This window comes from Alnus glutinosa, chromosome 7 (genome assembly GCF_958979055.1).
Source record: "Alnus glutinosa chromosome 7, dhAlnGlut1.1, whole genome shotgun sequence".
In the NCBI taxonomy this organism is placed as follows: Eukaryota; Viridiplantae; Streptophyta; class Magnoliopsida; order Fagales; family Betulaceae; genus Alnus; species Alnus glutinosa.
Window position 1 is genome coordinate 1,602,666 of NC_084892.1, and position 25,481 is coordinate 1,628,146.

At 34.3% G+C, this 25,481-nt stretch overlaps 2 protein-coding genes across 2 annotated transcripts; one reads left to right on the forward strand and one right to left on the reverse strand.

Moving 5' to 3' along the window:
* The first annotated feature begins 10,310 nt into the window (after positions 1-10,310).
* LOC133873736 (sulfite exporter TauE/SafE family protein 4) lies at positions 10,311-14,536 on the forward strand. The gene is made up of 12 exons (XM_062311485.1): positions 10,311-10,623; positions 10,776-10,935; positions 11,199-11,399; positions 11,519-11,580; positions 11,678-11,726; positions 11,844-11,899; positions 11,987-12,073; positions 12,218-12,268; positions 12,362-12,601; positions 13,333-13,426; positions 13,536-13,676; positions 14,158-14,536. Exons 1-12 carry the CDS (start codon positions 10,444-10,446, stop codon positions 14,238-14,240), a joined length of 1,404 nt encoding a protein of 467 aa, XP_062167469.1. The 5' UTR covers positions 10,311-10,443; the 3' UTR covers positions 14,241-14,536.
* Positions 14,537-17,160: 2,624 nt separating this feature from the next.
* On the reverse strand, positions 17,161-24,056 carry LOC133872885 (uncharacterized). Its single transcript, XM_062310523.1, has 5 exons — positions 23,918-24,056; positions 23,569-23,880; positions 22,241-23,224; positions 18,087-18,134; positions 17,161-17,999 (listed from the first exon to the last, which is right to left on the reverse strand). Exons 2-5 carry the CDS (start codon positions 23,794-23,796, stop codon positions 17,574-17,576), a joined length of 1,686 nt encoding a protein of 561 aa, XP_062166507.1. The 5' UTR covers positions 23,797-23,880; positions 23,918-24,056; the 3' UTR covers positions 17,161-17,573.
* Positions 24,057-25,481: the final 1,425 nt, after the last annotated feature.

Consider the following 25,481-nt stretch of genomic DNA (forward strand, 5'->3'; position numbering starts at 1 on the left):
TTCTTTCTCGCACTTGTGTTTTTTTAAAACAAAAAAAAATTATTAAAGTATAAAATATTTATAAATTTTTTATACTTTTATATCGCATCAGAATAATTTTAAATAAATAATAAAAAAGAAAAAACAAAAGAAATATCTTTTAAAAAGTATTAACAATGGGTGACAATTGTGAAGCAATGATGGCGAAATCTCAGCTTAACTCTATGATTTTTAGAGGATTTTTTAGGTGATACTTTATAAACAATTAATTGTTCTTTTGCCATGGATTTGACTGATTTACTCCATCTCCCACTTGTTCTAACGGATAAGACCTCACTTTACCCAAAAATATCAATTAAGAAATACCATTAATTATTATCTTCCCTTCCCGATCAGATCGGATTCCTGTTCTTTACCACTTTTTGTTATGGGATTGTGAATCTGTGATCGGATTGCAGCCAATCCCCTGTGGCTGTTATTGAGATTTTTTTTTTTTGATGACTTATTTGTTTGAATAATTGTTGGATAAATGAGCTCCCTATGAATTTTATAAGAAATCTATCGTAATTACAAAGAATTTTCTTGAGCCCTAATTGAAAGGGATTCCGAATTTTATCTCATATATGTTGCTTTCAACAGGGATGGAATTACGGCTTTTTTATTTAGATGAATCAAAGTATGAATTAACAATAAGCCATTCGAACTAATTTCTCAGTACAATCAGCGATATGTCGTAATTCAAATGGTTTCATTCTCAAGTGTATTACTAAACTTAGTTCATCATGCACGCCCTTGTATGGAGAAGTTATTGCTGCCTTTCTTACTGCCCAACTCTGCTCTTAATGCAGCTGTCTCATGTTATTTTTTAAGGTAATTCTCTCACAGTCAACCTTGTCATCAACAATCCGACAATCACTCAAGATTGACGTATCTCGTCTATTCTCTCGGATTTCTTTTTCATCATCCCATCTTCAACTAGCTGGTTATCTAGTTCTATTAACCGAAGTATAAACTTTTGTACCCACCATGTGGCTAATTGGGCCGTAACTAAATTCTCTTTTAGCTGCATTCCCACGTCTCCTTGTTCTTTGCTTTCTGGAAACCATTCCTTCATGTTTTGGAATGGATTTCACTTTCCCTTTTAAAGTTCCTTAATTAATTTGTTTTCTCCTGATGTACTTATTAAAAAAAAAAAAAAAAGAGCTTAATTTTAATAGGGTCAAACCTAGTTGGTATATATATATATATATATGGGCCTATAGCCTCTCTTGGTCTATATGTACGTAGGTCCGTTCCTAGCCATGTTTTAAGTTAGCACTAGTGGATTGTACAGAGTAGGGGTGGGCAAAAATCCGCCCACCCACCCCGCCCCACATATGTTGAATTTTATGTGTTTTTTTGCGATCACGGGTTAAATTTTGTCCAACCCATATAGGGCGGGGCGGGTTGCAGGTTGGGGTTTTAAAAAACCCCGGATACCTGCCCTACACCCCTAAATTAGAAACAAAAAAAAAAACCCAACACTCCCCTCTTTGCGCCGCTTTCTTTTCTTCACTCTTCAATTCTTCCTCTCTCTTCTTCCCCCTTTTCTTTCTTTCTAGTTTTTGTCCCCTCTCTTCTTCCCCTCACCAGAGTCTTCTCTTTAGGTGTTTGACTTATCCTCTAGTACGGTACTCATTTTTAGGAACTGGAGAAGGCGTCTTCCTTGCTCAACTTGATGGTGACGACGTCGAGAAAGCAGACGCCCATGGAAGTTATTGAACAAAGCAGCCACCCCTCACTTTTTTCTTCATTTCTCTTCAAGCCAACCCCATCAGATCTACTCTGAATTTGCAAAATCCGCAAAACCCGTAAAACCCACAAAACCCGCACCGCGACCTTGCGGATACAGTAAACAAATTTGCGGTTATGGGTGAGGTTTTCTACACCCGCGTGGTTGCGGGGCGGAAGCAAAAATGGCAGAAATCCGCCTCGCCCCGCCCCATGCACATCCCTAGTACGGAAAGAGAGAGGGAGTGTATAGAAGTAGAGTGTGGCGATTCATAGCATTCATAGCAGTTTCTTTAAATGGTGTCTGTTTCTTAAGTTTTAGAAAAAATTTAAAAAAAGTTACAAAAATCTCTCCACAGCAGCTTGCTTAAAATTTTTGTTTCCCTGAGATTGGAAAGTACTATTCACTTTTTATTCAATTGTTTATTCACAAAATATATTATCTTTCTCATACTTTATCTTATTTTTTCAACTTTTAATTAAAGTAAAAGTAAAAAAATAATATTTTAATGATAAAAGAAAAAATGAAGGAAAGCTGATGTGAAGTAGTTTTTTTTTTAAGGAAAAAAAAAAGTGGTTTTGTTCCCTACATATAGGGAAAATAGTTGGGAAGCTGTTGTGAATGCTAATGTTTCTTGCATAACTCTAACTACTTTTTTTTTTATGATCAACTATTGGATTTATTTTCCTACATGTGGACCCTAAATATTTAATAATTGATATTTAAAAAAAGTTATTAAAGTTGTGAAAAAAACATTACTTTTTAAACAATTGTTTTTTCTTTTGTTGACGTGGCTTCAAACACAACAACACATTGTTTGAACCACGTACATAAGTCCCACTCAATATAAAAGAGATTGGGTAAAAATTGTGTGGAAGGGATCGTGCAACATCACTCATCTCCGTGATCCATCAAAGCATCTTCTGAGCTCGCACGACTGGTTACCATTTCATTTCACATGAATGGTCAGTTGGTGCACGACTGGGACCACATTGAATTGTTTGCCTCTGAAAATGATGTTTCAGAATGGACTACTCTGGGGCCTGCAACTCATGACCATTTATTACCACATGTTTGTGGGTCTCACTTGATTTGGCCACCTTAAAACTGTTATTTATTTATTTATTTTTGTGAAATTAAGACTGTTTAATGATATGTGAGCATGCCGATTCAATATCTTTTGAGGTATAAAGGGAACAAATTTAAGTGAAAGTTGTTTTTATATTAATATATTAATTAAAATCATATTTATTATAATATAATATTATTATTTTTGTTTAAAAATTGTTTTTCTATTTTTTGAAATGCAAAATTACTAAGTAGGTTTTAATATTGAAGAATGGAACGTCGGAGAAGATAGAAAGGATGAAATGGAGATCGAGGATCCTATTCCGAGAGAAGATATGGGTGTGGAGTTAATTTATAGATGAATTGAATTAAAATCGTTTTTAATCGTTTCATTACTGATTGTCCTGCATTTTTAATGCTTTTAAAGCTATTTAAATATGAAACAGCAAAATAAAATTAAAAAAAAATCATCGCCAGCTCCAACTCCAAGCAGCAATGATACCCATAATTAGAGCCTGAAATATTTTCTTAAAAATTGAATTATTAATTTAGAGCCTTATTTTATGAAAAGCCTTAAATGGCTGACTAATTGACTTAACGGTTGAGCCGCCCCTGTCGGACAATTCCAACTTCCAAACCCAGCATTTCCCTTCCAAGTTTCAATCATCGTGACCCACGAGTCCTAATCATAGCAAAGCAAAACAAACATGCTATATATATCACTGTCATGTTTAGCTTTGGTAGTAATCAAATTAGGAGAATTGTGGGGATGTCTTTGAACTTCATCCAAGCATGGTAATTAACGATAGGTGACAGTAAATCAAACGGTGACAAGCAGTTAAATTGAAATCAAGTAGTTAACCATTGGATATACTATTGACTATTGATGATTTGATTAAACCTTTAACTTTCACTGTAGTAACATTTTACCGTACTTTTCAATCAAACACTCGTTACAATTCACTTGAACGACACTCATCCCGATAATAATTATTTTTCTTTTGACGGCTCCAACCAAGAAATAATCTCTATAAGTCATTCTTTTCGTAATTTGAACATTATCCATGCATGCTCTGATACCAATTGTTAAAAGCTTAACCATCTTTTGAAGAGTTTAGTTAGACCTTTGACTCCTAGGATCGTCGGTAACAAAAGTTTTTATCACATGAATATGTTTATTGTATGGGGATTTCCATTATTCTCCATTTGTAATTTGATACGATACAAATACAGGAGCTGATGTTCAAAATATTCAAGATAATAAGAGTCAGGGATATTGGGTTGCAATTGCAGTTCAACAACAAGATGAAGAAGATAATTAAAGAAGTTATGGATAATGTTATTCAAATTGACATTGATCTCACTCAAATTCAAACTCTTATACATTCTCCATAAGAGATATGGATACATTTATAATCTTTGTATAACTCTTGTACAAAATTTTTTCAAACTAACTATTGGATCTGCTTTTTGATATATGAGTCCTATATATTCAATGATTTTTTAAAAAATAAAAAATAAAAAATTATTGGGGTTATACAAAAAAAAGAAAAAGAAAAAAAGAGTAACGTTTCCTGTACAACAAAAAAATAAAAAAAGTTAAAAATCATTTATATGTCAGCGTTGTTGTATAAAGTGTATACATTTGTTTTGCATGAAACGTTACCCTTCAGTTATAGATTCAACTTCAAAGCTGCCATGAGATATACTGATAGAGATAAGATTGAGTTAATAGTTGAATTAGAATATAATTCCAACTCGTTTGGATTAATTGGATTATTTAAGAGTTCTTATCGATTTAGGTTTCATTCTATTGTATTCTATTTAAAGGTCATCTAGTTCTTAATAAGAAATCATATAAAATATTCGTAAAAGTTGTAGTATTCTCTTGCTCTGAGTGGAGCATTGTGGTCTCTCCTACCCAAAAGGAGTTGCATGAATCTCCTTCCCGTCACATTCTAACCTTGGGTATCCATCATATACAAGATAAAATGATCATAAGAGTTAAATACAACTGTAATTCTATAAATACTTTAATACAAGACACCCAAGTATGGAACTAGAATTTTAAGCGTTTGCTTGGGTGTGCAATTTCAAAAATTGCAATTTAAAAATAGCGATTTGAAAAAATAATTTTTAAGTTTTAAAAAAAAAGCACCCCATTACCTACAATTTGAAAAAGTAAAAATTTACTTTTTCAAATCGTAATTTTTTTTAAAACGCAATTGCCAAACAATTCATTTTCAGCGATCTGATTTAAAATTACATTTTTTGTCTTTGAAATCGCAATTCCAAGCGAACTTTAAGAGATAGGAGACAAAACTAAAAAATAAATAAAAATGTTAGAGGTAAAAAGTAAATTTTAGGGTGGCCCATTGCCAAAACCCCTTCCTCCACTTTTATTTTCAAATCATTCTCTACCTGTTTTTAAGAAACCTCCAAAGTTGAGTGGGACGTACACATATAGGCCATGCTTTATGTTCTCCTAAAATCATATTAATCAGGTAAGACTTAAAGAGACACCAATAATAATAATTGCGTTAGGTTTTATTTACACTTTGACTAGACCTTAATTAATCCTATTCTTGTCATTCCAAATATCAATGGCAATTTCAAATGACAATTGGGATAAAATGTATCGCACCGATCTCGATCAATCCATATATTCAGGTACAATATTTTACGTCCACAATTAAATAATGGAGAAAAAGACGGAAATCGTTTTTTGTATGGTAGTTTAATTATGGATTTGACCAAACAAACAGAAAAGTAAAGAAGAGCTGGTGGAGTGCCACTGCCACTCATTGGAAAAATTCCAGTTTCATTTCAATGTGTAATGCCTGCATATACTCAGGACCATACAGCGACCTTTGCACCTCATGCGTGAACCCATCACCATCACCATTACCGTCACCGCTTGGTTTTATGACTTTATGCTAGATACTTGCCCTTGTTTTATTATATATATATATATTTTTTTTTTAAAAAAAAGAGTAATACTAATAATTATATTTTTATCCTACAATCTTGATTCATGTGATAGATTCAACAAACCATTTGATCGGTCATTAAAAAACAAAAAATTCAAGAGTTGATTAATGGACAACGTGGTGAAACATTATTCTAAAAAAATAAAAAAATATCATTTTCTTTTCCTGTCCGCATGATATTTTCTTTTTTAAAAAATATCGTTGCTGTCACGTTTGTCTTTTTCAGTTAAATCATTGAAAGAAGAAGGAGGAAATATATTTAGTGACGCAGTTCTCCCCGTAAGCATTAAAGCATGCGCAGCTCTTCTTTTCCCTTCATCAAGTTATTCCAAGCTACTCGTCCTTTATTACATTGTTAAAATTACATAACCATGCATAAATATGTATCCTTGCTGTTAGGGCCGGGTACTATTGCTTTTATTATAACTGTCTTACAAATTGTGTCGTGTTTCGCTTGTTTTTTTTTATGACTTTATTTGTTTTTTTGTGGGTTACTGTCTAATATGGGTTTTATGTGGTTTGATCCAGTGACAGAGACTTTTGTTTTGTAACTGGTGTTCATTCTTTTTCAATAGATCATTTATGGTTTTCGGCAGTATCTCTCCCGCAACAACCACTTTACGGTGGTTGTTGCCTTTACCGGTTGGAGTTTTTCACTGAGTCATTTTGCCATTTGTTAACGCCTTGTGCGTCCCTTATAAAGGCCCATTTCGTTTATAGTTCATTTGGAATCATAGATGAAATCATTGCCTACTTTTGTGCCTATTCTTGTACCGCCTTCTTTGTTTGAGCTTTGTTGTTGGGGTGTCTACCCCTTTATGGTTGTTCAATCCCATGTAACCCATTTTTCATATTTGAATTTTTTTTAAAAAAAAAAAAACCAAGAAAAAAAAAATCTTACAAACTAATGTGATGGTTCATGTGTCACTTATTATGTTAATTACTAAATAATTAAATTTGATTTTGACTGACGTTAAATTGCCACATCAGTTTAAAAGTACATGTAACACTCATTACATCAACCAATAAATAATTAAATTTAATCATGACTAACGTTTCAGTATGATATATATATATATATATATATATAATAAAAGTACGTTGTACAACTTGTACGTACCCAAGAATACTGTTTTTTTTTTTTTTTTTTTGTAATTATTGATTGTATAGAAAGAAAGAAAAATTATTAAAATTAAGGAAAAATGATAAACGTTTCTGGAAGCATAGGCTAGGATAATCTTATTATAATTTATAACACACAGGCTAGGGGTGATTGTCACTTATGGGAATGAACTTGCTTGGCTTAAACGATGTGATAATCACATGCGTAATCTTAAAGCACGTGTTAATTTGGCTTCGGTTTTGTTAGGCTTGTATTCCTTCCAAGGCAACCCTTTTTTTATTTATGTGTTGGTCCATAAAGTTCATTAATTACTCTCAACTTTCCTTATATATTAAATCTAATACAAGTAACAGATCAAATGGCAAAATCTATCAAGGTAATTGTTAAGGATATATATATATATATCTCTAGGAAAGAGAAAAAGAAAAGAAAAACAAGAAAGTGACAATGAACTTACCTCATGTGACTCAAAACCAAAAGCTCCCTAAATTTCCTTAGGAAATATTTTGGTTAATTTTAATTTTTTTATCGCACTTAAAACACGTCACGCCATCCGGCATAAAATAACTGTAAAAAATAGTATTACAATTTTTTATATGATTTAATAACTAAGTGTGTGCCATGATTATTTGTTCAAACCAACGCGGAATAAGATTCTCTCCATCAGATTTTATTTTATTATCTCTAACGGTGTATATGGTGCAACGTTATTTAAATTCATTAGATATATGAAATCTAATACGGATCATTTCATAATAAAGATTAAACACGTACATGTCCAGTGGAAAAACATGTACTGATAACCAGTCCAAATTTTATTTTGAATTTCACATACAAAATTCATTGTCTAAGATAAATACATGCAGTAAGCTCCCAATTATATTTAGAGAAACACTTTCTTGTATTCTCATATCCTAAATTTTGAATATTAAACTTTTATAATTTCTTAAGAAACCAATTTCATCCCATAGATAATAATATGTATTATATAATATTTGTCACACCAAATTTATAATTTAAATACATGTATATTATATATCACTTTACTCTTTAGAGGTATACAAAACAAAAATTACAAATATAATACTAGAAAAAGCTCTCTACAAGTTCTAACACTCATTAATTTGAAGGATTAACCAGAAATTTGTTCAAGCCTTTTCTTATCAATTTGGTGTTTATATTTAGGGCAAATTTCATCATACACATTGTGATATATTTCTTCCTTTTTTCATGTGCTGGGTTTGTTTTTAATGCGATTATTGCTAATTTTTATAACAAAGAGAGAGAAAAAAAACTATATTTTTCTTATATTGCCAACCATTAATATATTTCTGTTTCCACCCTGGATATGAATTATTAAGGGACAAATAATATATATTGGAACAAGAGGAAAGGCCCACCTACTCAACCTCAATTTTTTCTTCCAAAAAAATAATAGATATGAAGATTGATGTTTCGACTAGTGGTCTGTTTGGGTTTGCGATTTCAAAAAGTGCGATTTAAAATAACGATTTTAAAATGTACGATTTGAAAAAAGTGATTTTTAAAAACGCAGTTAAGCGTTTGGCAAAATCGCAGTTTAGCCTTTAAAATCGCGAATTTACCTTTAAAATTCTGCGTTTTCAAAAAAGCACCATCTTATCTGCGATTTGAAAAAGCAGATTTTTCGCGTTTTCAAATCGCAATTTTTAAAAACGCAGTTCCCAAACGATCTATGTTCTGTGATTTGGTTTAAAATCGCACTTATTGTCTACGAAATCGCAATCCCAAACGCACCCTAGGTATGTCAAGTTAAAAAAATCAGAGGTGCTTATCACATATTAATCTGCACAAAATTTTCTTTAAATTTGGTAATTAGAAGAAAATCTGTTAAATTAATATATATTCAAAATATACATGATTCTCACGTGTATTTTTGGAAGAAAATTTCAGACGGACGACAATTTAAGGGATTGAGTTAAAAAAAATTTCATACGGACAAAAATTTTATCATTAATTTTTTTTATCTCCAAATTTATTTCCACTAAAGTGGGTAGGTTAACATCAATTCACTAAACTTCGTTAGGTTAATATCAATTCTTTGGTTTCTATCATTTATAAGTAGTAACGTGGCCCATTATTGAGAGAGAGAGAGATAGAGAGAGTAACGTATCCAATTCAGATTCCAAGACCGTGGCCTGACATTGAGCTCCCCATCAGATCGGCACCACTAAAATAATAATTATCTTTTTTTTTTTGACATACTAAAATAATAATTATCACAACGGGGGGAGGTGTCTATTAATGGGATGCCACTTGTATTTATAGTATGGTGGCCACATGGAATTAAGTGCATCCAGATCTCATGCACTGAGGTAGGGTGTGTTTGGCATTTTAATTTTGTAAGTAAAAAGTATTATTTTAAACCAATTAGTAAAAAATTAGACCACTGAATTACTAACAATTTAAGTAGTCATATAGAACGGAGAGTTGTAGGGCCGACTTGCCCCCGAGCAGCACGTCACCTGCCCGGGGCAAGTGGGCGTCATAGTCCCCTACCCTATAAACGTGTTCGAACTACCTAAATGCCGGAATTCTCATCCTGTGAAAGTACCCACCTTAGAAAAAAAAAATGAAAAAGAGAAATAAATTATAAATTTGTCCGATGTTGATCATTACACTCTTGAAAAATTTCGGATTTGTCTATCACAATCATGTGTTAGTGGATAATGTAATTGCCAAACTTATTAGAGAAAGGAAAATGGTTGGGATATTCTTTTTATTATAAGTTCTTTTATAAATTGATGTGATGGTCTATAGGTAATTAATAAATGATTAAGAGTATATGGTTGGAAAATTAACTTGTTTGTTCAATTATTTTATTAATTATGAACTGATGTCAATTTGTAAAAAATTGATTTCATTTCCATTTAAAGTTATGTCATATTCCAAAAGAGTAAGATTAATTATATATTTAAGAGCCATTTATATCCTGAATTACAATTATATATTTAAGAGCCATTTATATCCTGAATTACAATAATTTTAAAAAATAAGGTGAACTTGATTTTTTATTTTTTTTTTAGAAAAAAAAAAAAAAAAAAAAACTTGTAAAACGTCCATACCACCACTGTTATCATGCCACGTGTAACACTGTCCGATTTAGTAACTTTATTTGATTTCGTTATTTTGTCTGGCTCTTCCCTGTTGTACTTCTTATAAATGTTAAATCTCCTTCTATTCACCCCAAAAAATATAAAAATAAAAATCTCCTCCTATTAAATAATATTAATTTATTTTATAGGAGTACAAACAACTCCTATTAATATTTGTACTATCTTTATAAACGACAACCTGGTACTCTCTCTCTCTCTCTCTCTGTGACGCTGAGTGACGCATCAGTTTTATATAGCATAGCAGTCGATGATGACCATAAGCTCATAAATAATTTAATCGGTGGAAGCAGGCATCTGGCGGTGTGTTTTTCAGGAAAAAGAAAAAATAGTTTGCAGTAGTTCCTCGAGGCAACGCCAATGGCCACGAGTGGATTCGTACTCTATCTCCTATCTGGTTTCTCTGTGGCGATTCTCTCTGTTCTTTTTGTCAGCGACTTTTATGGTGATAACCCAGAAGACCAAAACCGTTCGTCTTCTCCGAACTCCACTCTGCTCCACTCCTCCTCGTATGGATCCAGTACGGACACTGTTTGGCCGGTATGTCTCTCCTATTCCCTTCCCTTTCGTCGTATTTACATAAAAATACGTTCGTACATGAATCAAACTATATATATATATATGTGTGTGTGTGTTTGCATTGCTTTTTATATTTGCTTATTGGGTAATTTTCGGCTTTTGGATCGGTGCAGGAATTAGAGTTTAATTGGAGACTTGTTTTGGTGACGCTGATAGGATTTCTGGGATCCGCTTGTGGAACTGTGGGCGGCGTGGGAGGGGGAGGCATTTTTGTTCCCATGCTTACCTTGATTGTTGGGTTTGATACCAAGTCTGCTGCCGCGCTTTCTAAATGTAAGCCAATTCCTTCCATTTTTTTTTGGCTTTTGACGTTCTTCCAAATATATTTTCCTTTTGGTGTTTCAATTGGTTAATGACTTTTAGTAAATAAATTTAGTCAAGTATGGCAACTAGAATAGCTAAAAAGGCGGCTGAAATCTGGCCCATTTGGCCTCTGTGCTTCTCTTTTTCTCCTATTCTTTTCTTTTTTCTTTCGATATGTTTTACTTTTATAATTACGTGATTATGTTCGTATTTGTAACGTGGAATGGTTGCAGGTATGATAATGGGGGCATCGGTATCATCAGTTTGGTACAATTTAAGAGTTCCGCATCCAACAAAAGAAGTGCCAATCCTAGATTACGATCTCGCCCTTCTCTTCCAGCCTATGCTTATGCTTGGCATCACCATCGGCGTGGCGCTCAGTGTGGTCTTCCCGTACTGGCTTATCACTGTTCTCATCATCATCCTCTTCATGGGTCTGTTAAAATCACCGATATCCTTTTACTGCTCCGTTCCCATCTGTAGAAAAATGGTGCTGACAACTTTTTCCTTTTCCCTTTTTGGTTTTAATTTTTAATTTTTTTTTGGTGATCAGGGACCTCGTCAAGGTCCTTTTTCAAGGCACTCGAGATGTGGAAGGAAGAGAGTATTTTCAAGGTCAGCTTCTATGATTAGTAAAGTATATGCTATTGTAACCCTTTCTGCAAAAGTAGCTCCTTTCGAGGTAATGATTGTTGGAAAAAAATAATTGCAGAAAGAAATGGTCAATCAACAAGGAACAGTGGTTAACTCTCGTGGTGAACGTAAGAAAGCATACACAGAACATAAACCAAAGTATTTATTACATTTTCATGAATTATTTGTGAATAGCTTTAAGTCAAATTTAATGTTTTTTTGTTGTTGTTGTTGGTAATTTGCAGTTCTGATTGATGCCGAGTATGAGCCATTAATACCCAGAGAAGAGAAATCTCAAATGGTGAGCAAAAGTTTTTACTTTATGATCTTTAAAGTTTCCCAATTCATTTTTGTTAGACTAACTGATCTAATGCTCTATATCTTTCAGCAATTATTGTGTTTCAACCTTAGGTGGAAAAGGATTTCGGTTCTACTAATTGTATGGGTTTGTTTCCTAGTCTTGCAGATCATCAAGGCAAGCACACCATCTCTCTCTCTCTCTCTCTCTCTAATTATTGGAGTTAAAATATTAAATCCAATGATGATTAAATCTACCATTTTATATGGGCTAATCAATTAAACAGTGTTTATGAATTATGGTCTCAAATTTATTTTGCAGAATGATGTAGCGGTTTGCAGTGCATGGTACTGGGTGCTCTTCTGCTTGCAGGTGACATACACTTGCCTTTGATTGCTCCTACTTTTTGATTATTTCTGTTGTACTGGGTCAGCCTCACCAACTTGTGGGTCGCTTCTGTGTCAGTTTCCCACAGCACTTGGAGTGTTTGGATATGAATCAGTCAGGCTGTACAGAGAACAGAAGAAGAGGATGAGCACCGGCAACAGAGAATCAATTTGCGAGGCTTCCATCGAATGGACTGCAATCCACATAGCCTTCTGTTCACTCTGTGGTATCCTAGGAGGCACTGTTGGGGGCCTTCTTGGTTCCGGCGGTGGATTCATTCTAGGCCCCCTGCTCCTTGAGATTGGTGTCATCCCCCAGGTATAATTCTATCCTTAAATTTAATATCCAGATTGAGATGTCATCACCCCAGCTGTCCGGGATACAGGAATCACCTGCTGTACACTGAGCATCCAATAGAGGGGAAAAAATTGTCACACTTTTCTGAGTCACAGCAAAGAGAAAAGAAAATACACCAAACAATGTACTTTTTCACTTGCAGCCTTTTCAATTGGGCACGTGCCAAGCAATTTGTGATTGGGATTTGGGACTTGTTTTTTCTTCTTAATTCTCTAAATCCTGTGAGGCATTGTATTGGGGGGGAAAAATTGTCACACTTTTCTGAGTCACAGGAAAAAGAAAAGGCTACACCAAACAGTGTACTTTTTTCACTTGCACCCTTTTTTCGTGTGATTGGGGGATAAAGAACTTATTTTGTGAATTGGGACAAATAACTTATTAAGAAAATAATTAATTTTTATTGAAAATGGAAGAATATATAATAAAATATCATTGAAATAGTTATTCTCATAGATCAGGAGGGAATGATTATTCAAAGTGTTAGATCAAGACTGTTCTTAATAAAAACTATTTTATTTTTTTAATAGAATAGTTATTCCACACACCATATGTAACCTTAATTCTTGAACTGCATAGGTCACTCCTAGGTTTGCAAGAAAGATTATTTTGTTAGTTTTTGCATAAGAATATGAAAGATTATGCAGTGAATTTCTCTAACCTAAAAACACATGCAAATTTCTTCATATTCCCAGGTTGCAAGTGCGACGGCAACATTTGTGATGATGTTCTCGTCGTCGTTATCTGTTGTGGAATTCTACCTGCTCAAGAGGTTCCCTATTCCCTACGGTAAATCTTTTGAATGAATCTTTCAACTTATGAAGTAAATATATTTTTGCCATTTTTTTAATGGATTCCCATCCCATGAGATAAATCCATCATTCAAACCCTTTTGCAGCTGTATACCTCACATCGGTGTCTCTTTGTGCTGGCTTCTGGGGGCAGTTCCTTATAAGAAAAATGATCACAATTCTTAAGAGGGCATCTCTTATTGTATTCATTCTCTCTGGTGTCATCTTTGCTAGCGCTATAACAATGGGTAAAACAAATCTCTTCAACCTCAAACTTTCTCAGCATTTTCTAAAATTAAGGGTTCGTTTCGGTTTGTGATTTTAAAACTTGCAATGCTATTTAAAAAATAATAATTTTAAAATTCAAATTTTAAAAACCCAATTAAGGGTTTGATAAAAATCGTGATTTGACGTTTAGCATTTAATATTGTACATTTTTTAAAACGAATCGCACTTTGTGGTTTGCGCAATCATAGTGCCAAATACACTCTTAAATCCGTTTGATTTAACGATTTCAAAATAAAAATGTGATTTTTAAAAGCATCAAGTAAAATTATGGTTCGCCCTTTAAAATTATTTATTTTTAAAAATTTATCTCTTTCCTGCGATTTAACTTTTATATATACATATAACGTTTTCTGTTTGATTATTTTTTTTCTGCTAATTAGTATGCTTTTTTCTTTTTTCTTTTTTCTTTTTTTATTTTATCTTGTTTAAAAAAATTGGCAGGGGTCGTTGGTATTGAGACTAGCATGGAAATGATACGCAATCATGAGTTCATGGGATTTTTAAATTTCTGTAGCAGTCAGTGATCTGTAGCAACCATTGGAGAAGGTGAAAATAAAAAGAAAAAAGAAGATGGAAGTTCTAAGGGGAAGTGGCATCAAACCAGTGGGAGGTCATGGCCAATACCTAGTTGCCCAAAATTGCCTCCAAAAAAGAAAAGAAAATCTTAAAATTTGTTATGAAAACAATAAAAAAGCTCTGCTTTGTGTCATGTGTGGATTAGGCAGGTTGGGTTGTCGTGAGTGTTAGCTGCTGGCTAACACCACTAGCAACCATCATGCTTATAATTTTTAAATAAAAAATAATGCATTTGATTCTTTAATTAGTTGCCATATGTTTCTTTCTTATTACTTCTGCAAATCAATATTTGTTAATTAATCTTACAAACTAGAATTGAAATTATATGAAAGATTCTCTCGGCGAAGGGATGTGCTCTCGTAATGGGAATGGTAGAATATTAATTTAAATAATTATAACAATTTTTTTTTTAAGTGGCTTGGCCGACATTGTAAGTCACTTAAAACATTATACTTCAGTCGGTGTTTAATGGATGTGAAAAGTACTACTACTCTTTACTCTATAAGAGCATTCACATCTTGCTAATCAAATTTACTCAATTATAAAACCATTTTTCTTTATTTTAGCTATCCACTTTTTCAAAGCACTTATATTCAACTCTATTTTAACTATTCACCTTTACTGTTCCATTTAAATATTCTTTTGCAAGAATTTTTTTTTATTCTTTCTTTGAGAGAAAAGAGAATGTTAGGGATTCTTTAGGTTTCGTTTAAAGAAGAATACTTAATTCTTTTATAAAATGAGAGGAATAGCTATTTCTAAAGGTATAGACTGCATTTTTCCAAAAAAACAACTCATTATTTTCTATTTTCTTTCAATTTTTTTTAAAAGAAAAAGAAAAAAAAAACCCATTTACAATGGGTGGTCGGCCAGTCACATATGAAGCTGGGGGTGGTCGCACTAGCCTCGAAACGCCTCCCGGTGGACCTCCAAGGCGTACCAAGGGTGGTCGGAGCATTTTGGCCACCCCCAATGAGTATTTGGGAGTGGCCCGATAAGCATCGGGAGTGGCCTAGCCACCCACTAGTTTTCAAAAGAAATATATATATTTTAAACAAAAATTAATAATAATAATAATAATAATAATGTGAAGTTTTTTTTAGTAATTTTGATTGGATTCCAATTAAAGTATATATATTGCTACCAAACTAAAGAGTAAGAATATCACTCTTTTTTATTTCGAGTAATAACTATTTCATTTTTTAATGAAATACTCATTCCGCAAATCAAATAAGGCCTCGGTATTTTTTTTAAACAACTGATGAGTGAATCGTGTTCACCAAATAATTTTCCAATTTATTCAACTAAATTGCGTTCATTTTGGTGTTATTTTAACATATCGGCTTGTCGGATGCCGTTTGTTTGGGTTATCTTGTTTGGCTAGCGTGATGAGAATGACATGTTTTGTTCTCTTCTGGTAGCTTTTGTTGTTTTGTGTTTTTAGCCGCACATGGGCGGTTTAGAAAGCAACTCCCGATCCCACAACCCACATGGAAGTTTGTCAGGTCCTAATAAGATCACAAGTTTGAGTTGGTTTCTCCTCCTTTCACATGTTGTTTCTCACAAAGTTTACCAAATAGCCCCGAACAACACATTACATACACTAGGTGATGAGATGGACTGAATTGAATTAAAAAATAAAAAATAAAAAAGGTGGGGTAAAATTTTTATTTTTTATTAATTTTTTAAGGCTTCTTCTTCTTCTTCTTCTTCTTTTTTTTTTTTTTTTTTTTTTTGTCATTTTTGAATGTTTAGTGTAGACTAAAAAAAAATAATGAACGTAAGTTATTGAAGAAATCAACGGCCAAAGTGCGCCTATATTTTTCATGAAAATTCACTGGACGGTTATTTCTGAAAAACAACTACAAAAGCAAGTGGTGTATATATATATATATATATATATATATATATATATATATATATATTTTTTTTTTATTTTCAATAAGACAAAAATGACTATAAATTTTTTTCAATGACCATAAATTATTTGTAGGCAAGGAAAGATTCCATTATAAACCACAGCAATTGCTACGTCTCTTTCTTAATCTTAATGGAAATCAGAAAGATTGCCGCCTGTAATAATTTAAATATATAAAACCTGACCCATATGCTCTTAAACAAGTCCTTAATGATCGTTTTGGAACCCCACGCTTTATTCTTGTGCGTCTCATAAAAATTTGTCAGCCACTTCCAACTTTATCCACAGCATTTTGGAGATTCCATTGTACAGAAGTAACGCTAAAATTACTAATAACATGACATTTTGGTGAGACTGAGATTTACAATTCTTGTTACAGATTTATAATTCAACATCACGAAATTAATGAATTAAAATAAAAAGTTTGACTCATTTAATTATATGAGTTAAATTAAAATTTACTTTTATAGTCTTTTACTTATGCCTAAACACGATTCGAACTTAACACACAACATTAGGACGGACAATTTTTAACACTATCTGCAAACTCAATACAAAATTAACAGATTAAGATTGAGAGGTCTAACCTATTCAATTAAACAGGTCGAATTAAAGTTGACTAATATAATTTTATATCTATATCTTGACACGACCGAATCAGACACGCTAACATGAATTGCTATCCCAACCTCAAATAGTTTTGGCCTTGATCCAGTTGTTGTTGGAACTCAACCTGTTAAGATTCCAGTTCAACGGATCTAGTTTCAATGGAATTGAATCTGAAAAGATGTTATAGTCCCCACTAGCCCAACCATCATAGAACTGAGAACATGCATCTCGGACAAAATAAGCGAGAGCTCAAAATGCAGATAATGCGCATATATGGCTAAATAATGCATTGCATTACGTCAAACAAAATCAAAAGAAATTGAAAAACCCCACCCCAAATATGCCAAGGAAAATCTATAAAAGATTTGGTAATGTATCAATACTTTGAATAGAATCTGGATCCAGTAAATGGGTCAAATTGAAATTGTTCAACTAAACAATGTTCATGAACAAGTCAGTCGTAACAAATGCCACATGTCCCGTTGTATGCGACTAATTGTGGTGGAAAGAGCATTTTCTCAGAATCAGAGAATCTACTTCTCGTTTCAGCTATTGCTTCGCTCAAGCTTCTTAACTCTTAAAGAGATATCAGAACCAAATGCTATCCACCCCACGCCCATTCACAAAACAAATACTTAAAACCAAAGCAAGGGAAGCAAGCAATCGTGTCTCTCATGAATGCCAGCGGCTATCTAACAAAATTATGCGGAAGATGATGACAAGGCAGATTTAATAAGAAACATGTGCCAGGGTCCTACCTAGATGAACTGCTTGAGGCTACCTTGGAAGGTTTATCTTTGACTTGTTTAGAATCTGAGTTTATGGCAATGTTCCCCATGCCAACCTCCATAGCTTCCCTTTCATCCTTCTCCCTCTTCTTTTTCTCAGAACTGACACTTTCCGCTTCATGGTTTTCATCAGAAGGCATAGATGGCTCCAAAAGGCGAGGTCCTGCATTGATCCATGGATGAAGAAGGCACTGAGCTGCAGTGGGCCGTTTCTCGGGGAAAAAATCAAGAATTGAAATCAGGAAATCAGTCATGTCATTTGCATCTTGCTCACTGAAATCGTACTTCTCTTCGAGAACCTTGTTCAGCGGCCAGAAACGCAACCGACGGATGTGCCTCAAATCACCATATCTATTGAAGAAATCCCGGGAATAGCGGCCACCTAAGGCAATCTGAGAAAATTGTTGGCATTTCAGAAGTTAAGTACAAGTGTCTTATGTAGTGAGCTTCGTAAATGGTGGGAAAGATACTTTTCTCACCTTGCGTGGCATCATTCCAAGAAGCTCCATCATTAATGCTAAGTGGTCCTGCGATCATTTTTTTTCAAAAAGTATATATTTGTCAAATATGCTGAAAGCTATAAAAGAAGTTGTATTACAGGTGAACACTTAATACAAGAGTTAGAACGGCACATATAATCACTGTGATCAATCCTCCTTTAAGGAACTCAAACCTCATGTTATTAAAAAAAGAAGAAGAAAGAAAAAACATGCCATGCAAAACATCAAAACAGGCAGTCAAACACCTAGATACTTAAGGGTAGTGCAGATGTTCACTCAAGGTCAACTAAAACTAAAATGAAACAAGGAGTTGGAAAAAGAACACCTTATGCGACCACTCATATAAGACTGTTGGCATTAACATGACCACGAGACAAACTTTTACAGATTTTCTACAGAAGTTTGCATGTTAATAGAGTGACACGATCATTGTAGTACAGAATTTCATATAAAAGGAAAAATATACAGCACATAAACTAAATTTAATGCACTTCTCAAATTAATGTAAAGAAAAAGTTTTAAGTTATGCACAAGTTCTCATTCAATGAACATGGAAAATTATTCCAAAGCACTTCAGGCATACTTCCAAAAAGGCAGCAACGACACAGCATGTCATCAAGAATAAGTTCAATATCAACCCAAGGAGATAATCTTAATACTCAAAACCTGTTTCTGAAAAGACACTGTTGCTAGAAAATATGCTGCCTTTTTTTCCAAGTATTACTTATGATGAAAATAAACTACTCTTTTATCATTCAGCTGATGCTAGCTAAGATGAATAATCCAATATACTGATTAGTTCGAATTATTTGCAACTCAAAATTTCATAAAGATTGTATGTCAAAAATGATATTTTTAATCCATTCCAGAAAAATGTTTGAAACAATTAAGAGTGTTTTAAAGAGATGGAGGATTTTGTAGTTCCACAATCTATCTTGTTGATATTACATTATATACACGCGTTTCACAGACTAAGAACATGCCAGATAAGCAAAAAGGACTATGATTAAACTTCATGTCTTTATTAGGTTTCTGAGAACTCAGTTTATCCTAGAAAAGCGCAAACAAAGACTGTTTATGTTCCCCAACTAGATATGCAATCTAGTGGACATTAAAGATTCAGTGCTTGATTAAATGAGTTTTTGTTCCCACCTTTTGGAAAATCGTCTCAGTCAAGATCAAATACTTTGGCAGCTTGAGTTTTATTCTGCAAACCCAATTTATGTCTTATAATAGTACATTGAGATTAGGACTCCAAATGTATTCAGATTTTAATATAACAACAAACACTAAAGAAGAAGGCACAATCATTACTCTTAAGCTCACATTACATTCATCAGTTTTAAATGTAAATACTGAATATAACTCAAAAACCTATAGTAGACTGTACCCAAGATCTCATACTCCACCCTTTTCTTATGGGAAGATCCGAAGAGGAGATGCCATTTGGTTCAAATACCATTGACAAAGGTAATATTCATATTCATCAGTTGGTTGCATTCCCAACAGATGGTACCATATAGAGCTAATGTATTTCAAGTTAACACAATCTGGATAACTTTTAGCTTATGTCAGCAGCATCTAAGACAATTGGCACATCTGATTATGTGGCCAGCGACCAGCAGTTTCATCAGCGGTTGGTTGAAAAATTTCTATAAATATGTTCCGTGTACTATGCTAAATTTTTGAAAATACAACATATGCTGGACTCAGGGAACATATTTTAGTTATGTACAGATCCAAGTGAAGTGACAATTACAACTTGAAACTCTGAAATTTAAGGCTGCTACAGAGTAACATTGCAAAAAGTCTCTGACATTTTTATTGCAATATTTGCTCTAAAATCCTGCAGTAAACCAATTAGCCTATGCAACAGCATCAACAGAATAATTCCACTAAGATTTAGTAACTGCGTTGCATTCACAAGAGTTAGTTTATTCCAAATAGATTAGATCAAATTCACTACAAAGTTATAGCAACAGTAACGCTGGGATGACCATTACTTTGCAAATTCACCAGGGTTAGCTAAAGTCCTCCAAATTTAAGTATCTGGGTTGTTTTAAAATCTGAACTCTGAAGCATGAATTTGAATTAAACGTAAAGAAAGGTTAGACAACATGAAAGTTGATGGAGATAAACATCACAGGCTAGGTGATGTCCCTCAACAGCATTCGAAATGATAGTCAAAGCAGTGGCCAAAGGAAAAGTTATGGATGTGACCAGGGGAAGCTGCAGAACAACTGTTCAGCAACATCTTGCACAAGCACATCTACACTATGAAAACATGTTTCAACTTACCAGGTCTTAACTGAATACATTAACCTAACACTATGTTTGACTGAAAGAAGGGGAAGGAAAAGGAAGAGAGAAGTTTTGTACCTTGAGTTATTGAGAAAGAAAAATATCATGGGTCCCACAAGAATCAAATATCAAGATACTCTCTCTCTCTCTCTCTCTCCCCCCCCCCCCCCCCCCCCTCTCTCTTCCCTTCATTTCCTCCCAATTTGGGAGGAAACAAAATGGTGGGCCCAGAGGGAAGGGAGATCTCTCCATTTCTCTTCCCTTCCCCCCTTCTCTCCTCAATCAAAGGACAGCCTTTTCCTCCCACCATTTTCCCTCACCCCCTTTACTTTCGTTCCCTCTTCATTACAATGAAAATAGTGGGAGGATGACTATGAGCAACTAAACCAACATTCCCATGTTATAGGAGTTGGTATAAAAAATTATTTTTTTATTTAATATCCTATCATATACTTATATATCTAGCATGAGAGAAATATTACAACATGTCGGTGGACCTGGTCAAGATTGAGAATAAGTTGTGGGGGTTCCAATTCTAGGAGAGCATGACTGTGTCTGTACACATAAAATAGCATTGAGAACTTGGTTAAAGTCTACTTCATCAGCGGTGACACTGATTGTGCAGGAATTTGTTTGGATTGACATATTGCTATTATGGTTAGCGACTAGTTGCAAATGCATTATTACAATATTACTAGCATTCTTGTCAGGAATAACCACATGATAAAATCACTTGCAATATTATGTTATTCTACAGTGTATCAGCCTGTTTTCTATATTTGAAAATCTTGGCTGAACTATTTTTTTCAGAAAATAATAATTTTAATATTCTATTTTTTTTTAATAAGTAAATGAACTTCATGACGAATACAGGAGAAACACCTACAAAAAAAATAGAATATTAAAATTATTATTTTCGAAAACTAGAAATATGATAACACTTATAGGCAAAAGGCAAACACCTACAAAAAAAAATCATGCAAACTAGAAATATGATAACACTTATAGGCAACCATCCATTGAAATAGGGTATGGAAGAAGAAGGCCTTTAATTTCACCACCATCCTCTCACTGTCTTCGAAGCTTCAATCGTTTCTTTCTCTCCAAATACACCACATCAAACAAGACGGGATCATCTTCCACTTTCACTTTGAAGACTACCACACTGCCCTCTCTAACAAGTGAAGAGATCCATCACTCGACAGGCCATGCCCAATGCTAAACCAAAGATACCGAAGATAGAGTTCCATAAGGCACTAGCTATCTCACATTAAAATAAAAGGTAGTCAACGTTTTTTCCACTCTTCTTACACATGCAACGCCAATCTACCATAACAAGCTGCCTCTTCTTAAGTTAATCAAAGTGATGATCTTACCTAAAGTGGCCGACCAAGCAAAGAAAGCCTCTCAAAGGGGGCCTTACTCTGCCAAATAATGCTAGAATCTTTAAGTGAGGAAGATATTTGTTAAGTTTTCTTCCTTGCAAACTCACTACTCACGAGGAGAACAAAAATAATGCTAGAATCTTATGCACTAGGACCTACAAACTCTATGCTTCTAGAAGTATAAATTTACAAATACAGCAGCAATTAGAAGATTGTGCAAATTGCATAACAGACTTCCTACTCATTTCAACTGTTCCATTAGTAATCGAAACAATGGCAAACAATATTGCGAAAGAGGCAGGGGCAGGGGGAGCAGAGATGAAATTAACATACACATGGCACGAAAGAAAAAAGCAGGAAAAAAAAGAAGAAAAAAGAAATGGGATGCAGTGCATATAACATGTTGCGAAAGAAAGAAATAAGTAAATAACTGAATGACATACATACCTCATCCCTATCAAAGTTGTCACCACTATGAGGATCAAAGAGTACATCACCAGTTGCAAGTTCGAAACAAATGCAAGCAAAGGACCAAAGATCGGCCGAAGTAGAATATTTAGATCCAAGGATCACCTCTGGACACCTATACTGTCTTGTCTGAATGTCATTCGTGAACTGTTTGTACGTCCAACATGCATTTCCAAAATCAACCAACTTGCACATGAGCTCAATTGATGCCAACAGATTCTGCCTATTGGAGCGGTTTCCTCTCTTACTAGCCTGGTTTCCTAGCCCAGTGCCCTTTGTTCCATCAGCATCTGACAATCTATTTGTACTAACAGAACTAGTAGACTGGTCTTCTACAGAACCCACATTCAACTTCGCACTAGGAGAAGACTCCACAGCACTAGATGAATCTGGATCTGCATCAGCTTCCGCAGAAACTTCCTTCTCCACACAACCCTGAGCCGCTCGCTTAGCCTTTCTTCGAATCTTTTTTTTCTGGTTCCTAGTCAAATCCCCATTTAATGTCTTGATGTCCTTCCCAGCCCCGGACTCCAATGCAGACTTATCCTTACTATTTGGAAGAATTAGTGAAGCACCTGACTTTCTGGGATCCTTAGAAGGGTCTATCATTGACATTAGCAATATATTTTCTGGTTTCAAATCAGTGTGTATAATAGAGAGCTGTCTATGCAAGTAATCCAATCCCGCCAAAATATGAAAACAGATCTCCTTCACCCTATGAATGGGCAAACCCCGGTACTCAGTATATTTGATAAGTGTCAAGAGATTATCTCCCAAGTACTCGAAAACCATACAAACATGCTGCCCATTGGGACCCGAATGCTTGAAATGATCCAAAAGCTTCACTACACACTTTTTATCATCTGGGTCACCCTCAGCAATCTGTTGCAGGATGGTTATCTCATCCATGGCCGCCTCAGTGTAATGTTGGGCACTCTTTTGCACTTTCAGAGCTACATATCGCTGCCCCAATTCGCAAATTAACAAAACAAACAGGCCAAAACAAACAAAAAAGCCACTCATTCAGTTACTAACAAAACAAAAGCATTTTTTGTTACTCAAAACATGAAACACTACTCAGAATTTATAAGTTCACCTTTTCTCTTAAAAGTTTCTCTTGGCAACCAGATATAACACAAACTCAAAAACGAACAAGATCAATTAAACACTAATATTCTCAAAAATCACAATCTTACAAACCCCACACCAAGTCGCATTCAAGTATCAAAGTTCACTGCATTTCATTCAGAGGCTACATTCAATCAATCAGGAAGATCACCAAAAAAAAAGCATTGAGAGAGAGGTACCGAGAAGCGGGTGTCCCAAGCGAGCCAGACGGTGGAGAAGTGGCCCCAGCCAAGCTTGCTCTGGACGACATACCGACCGCTCTTGAACGTATCGCCGACTCGCACCGCGTGGTACCCTCCACGCCTGTAGTCCTCCGTGCCTTCGTCCTCCGACGTGTAGTCGCTGCTCTCACAGCTCCCATCCTCCGACGAACAACGTTGCTGCTTCTTCTTCTCCTCCCTATCCATAACCCCTTTCAAAAATTTGCGATCTTCAACCAAATCTATAGGTTTTTGGCCTTGTGATTTGGGGCTTCGGTTTTGGTTGGAAGAGTGTGAAGAGAGAGAGAGAGGCCCGAATGAAATTTCTGTGTCTTCGGAGTTTTGTCTTGCTGTAAATTTAGGGTTTCCTAACAGGCTGAAGTGATCGGTGGGGGCTTTCCTTGGGAATCAGTGAGGTGTCGTCATCATCATCATCATCTGAAATAATGAGAACTACTACGACACCTTTGTGTGCTTTCGCCTTCCTCTTCCTTTTCTTTTTCTTTTTTCTTTTTTTTTTTTTTTAATTTTTTTTTTCTCTTTTATTTATTTATTGAAAAACTTTGGCAATTTTCAGTCACGTAGAGGTATATGGGCTCCTAGATATTTTTTTTTATTGGTGGGATAAATTTTATTAAAGTTAAAATATATACATAAAAAATGCTAAATATAATCATTCTATTCGATATTTATTCGGCAAAAGTGACGTGACACTTTCAATTAATTTTTATTAATTATTGGTAAATTTAAAAAATTAATAATTGATTTGAAGTGTCACATTAATATATTAGACAATTATAAAATAAAAATATAATATTTATCATTACTCAATACTATAAAAAAAAAATAAAAAAAAAAGAAAAAAAAAAAAAGAAGAAGAAAAAAAGAAGAAGGGGCCTGACGTGAGAGTGAAAGCTCTCTAATGGAGGGGAGAAATATCAACTTACATATATGTGAGAACTTCTCTCTCAAAATAAAGAGAGAAGCGAGAACATTCCTAATAAATAATTCACTTGGTTCAGTTGGTTGGTCTATTTATGTTTTAGCTTATCTAAATATAAAATATATGTTTTCAAAAATAAATTTTATTTAAATTTTTAGGCAGAGCTTCTTTTTTTTTCTTTTTTTTTTTTTTTAAAAAAATAAGGATCAAATTTCATTCATGAGTACCAAGAGACCAAATTGCTCTACAGAAACCAAAGCCCTAGACCCCGAATATTACAATTTCCTAGATACTTAAAAAAAAAAAAGCTAGCCATACATCTATATTTCCTCCAAACTAAGTTGAAGGTTTACAATCAATTTGGGCACAACTCACCAATCGAGTGAAAACAATTTCAAATATGCTCAAATCCCTTTGATTCTCGCCAATGCATGCCGACACACTAGCCCATCGTATAGGAGGGACAACTTTTCTCACAGAGGGAATTACAATCAAATACATGAACTGCATCAAACCCAACTCTCCCAAAGGAGAGGACTACAAACAAGAGAACTAAAATCCATATTTCCATCTCAAAACAAGACGAGACAACAACCACTTCTCCACTTAGACTACTCGGTACCCTAAGCGAAAAACAATCATAAAAAACAAAATAAAACGGGTAGTGATTGGGGGGAGGCCATTGACCGGCTCCCTCCCCCCCTTTATATTAAAAAATTCACTTTCAATCCACTTTTTGTTTTTTATATTATTTTATTCCTTCTTTTGGATTAAAAGTGAATTTTTTAATATAAAAGGGGAGGGAGCCGGTCAATGGCCTCCTCCCAATCACTACCCAAGTAAAACAATCTAGCAGTAAAATGCTACAAGGGTGGCTCTCTCCAGCTACAAACGTCATAAAACAACCACAAACCACCAAACAGCAGAGGCGGGGACTAAGAAATTCAAT

Excerpts from the sequence above, each read along its gene's own strand:
- LOC133873736 (XM_062311485.1), top strand. The coding sequence starts at position 10,444 with ATGGCCACGAGTGGATTCGTACTCTATCTCCTATCTGGTTTCTCTGTG. Across the intron at positions 11,581-11,677 it reads AGGAAGAGAGTATTTTCAAG|AAAGAAATGGTCAATCAACA; the intron begins GTCAGCTTCTAT and ends AAATAATTGCAG. Across the intron at positions 11,727-11,843 it reads GGTTAACTCTCGTGGTGAAC|TTCTGATTGATGCCGAGTAT; the intron begins GTAAGAAAGCAT and ends GGTAATTTGCAG.
- LOC133872885 (XM_062310523.1), bottom strand. The coding sequence starts at position 23,796 with ATGGATAGGGAGGAGAAGAAGAAGCAGCAACGTTGTTCGTCGGAGGAT. Across the intron at positions 23,225-23,568 it reads CTTGGGACACCCGCTTCTCG|CGATATGTAGCTCTGAAAGT; the intron begins GTACCTCTCTCT and ends GAATTGGGGCAG. Across the intron at positions 18,000-18,086 it reads TTGGAATGATGCCACGCAAG|ATTGCCTTAGGTGGCCGCTA; the intron begins GTGAGAAAAGTA and ends CAATTTTCTCAG.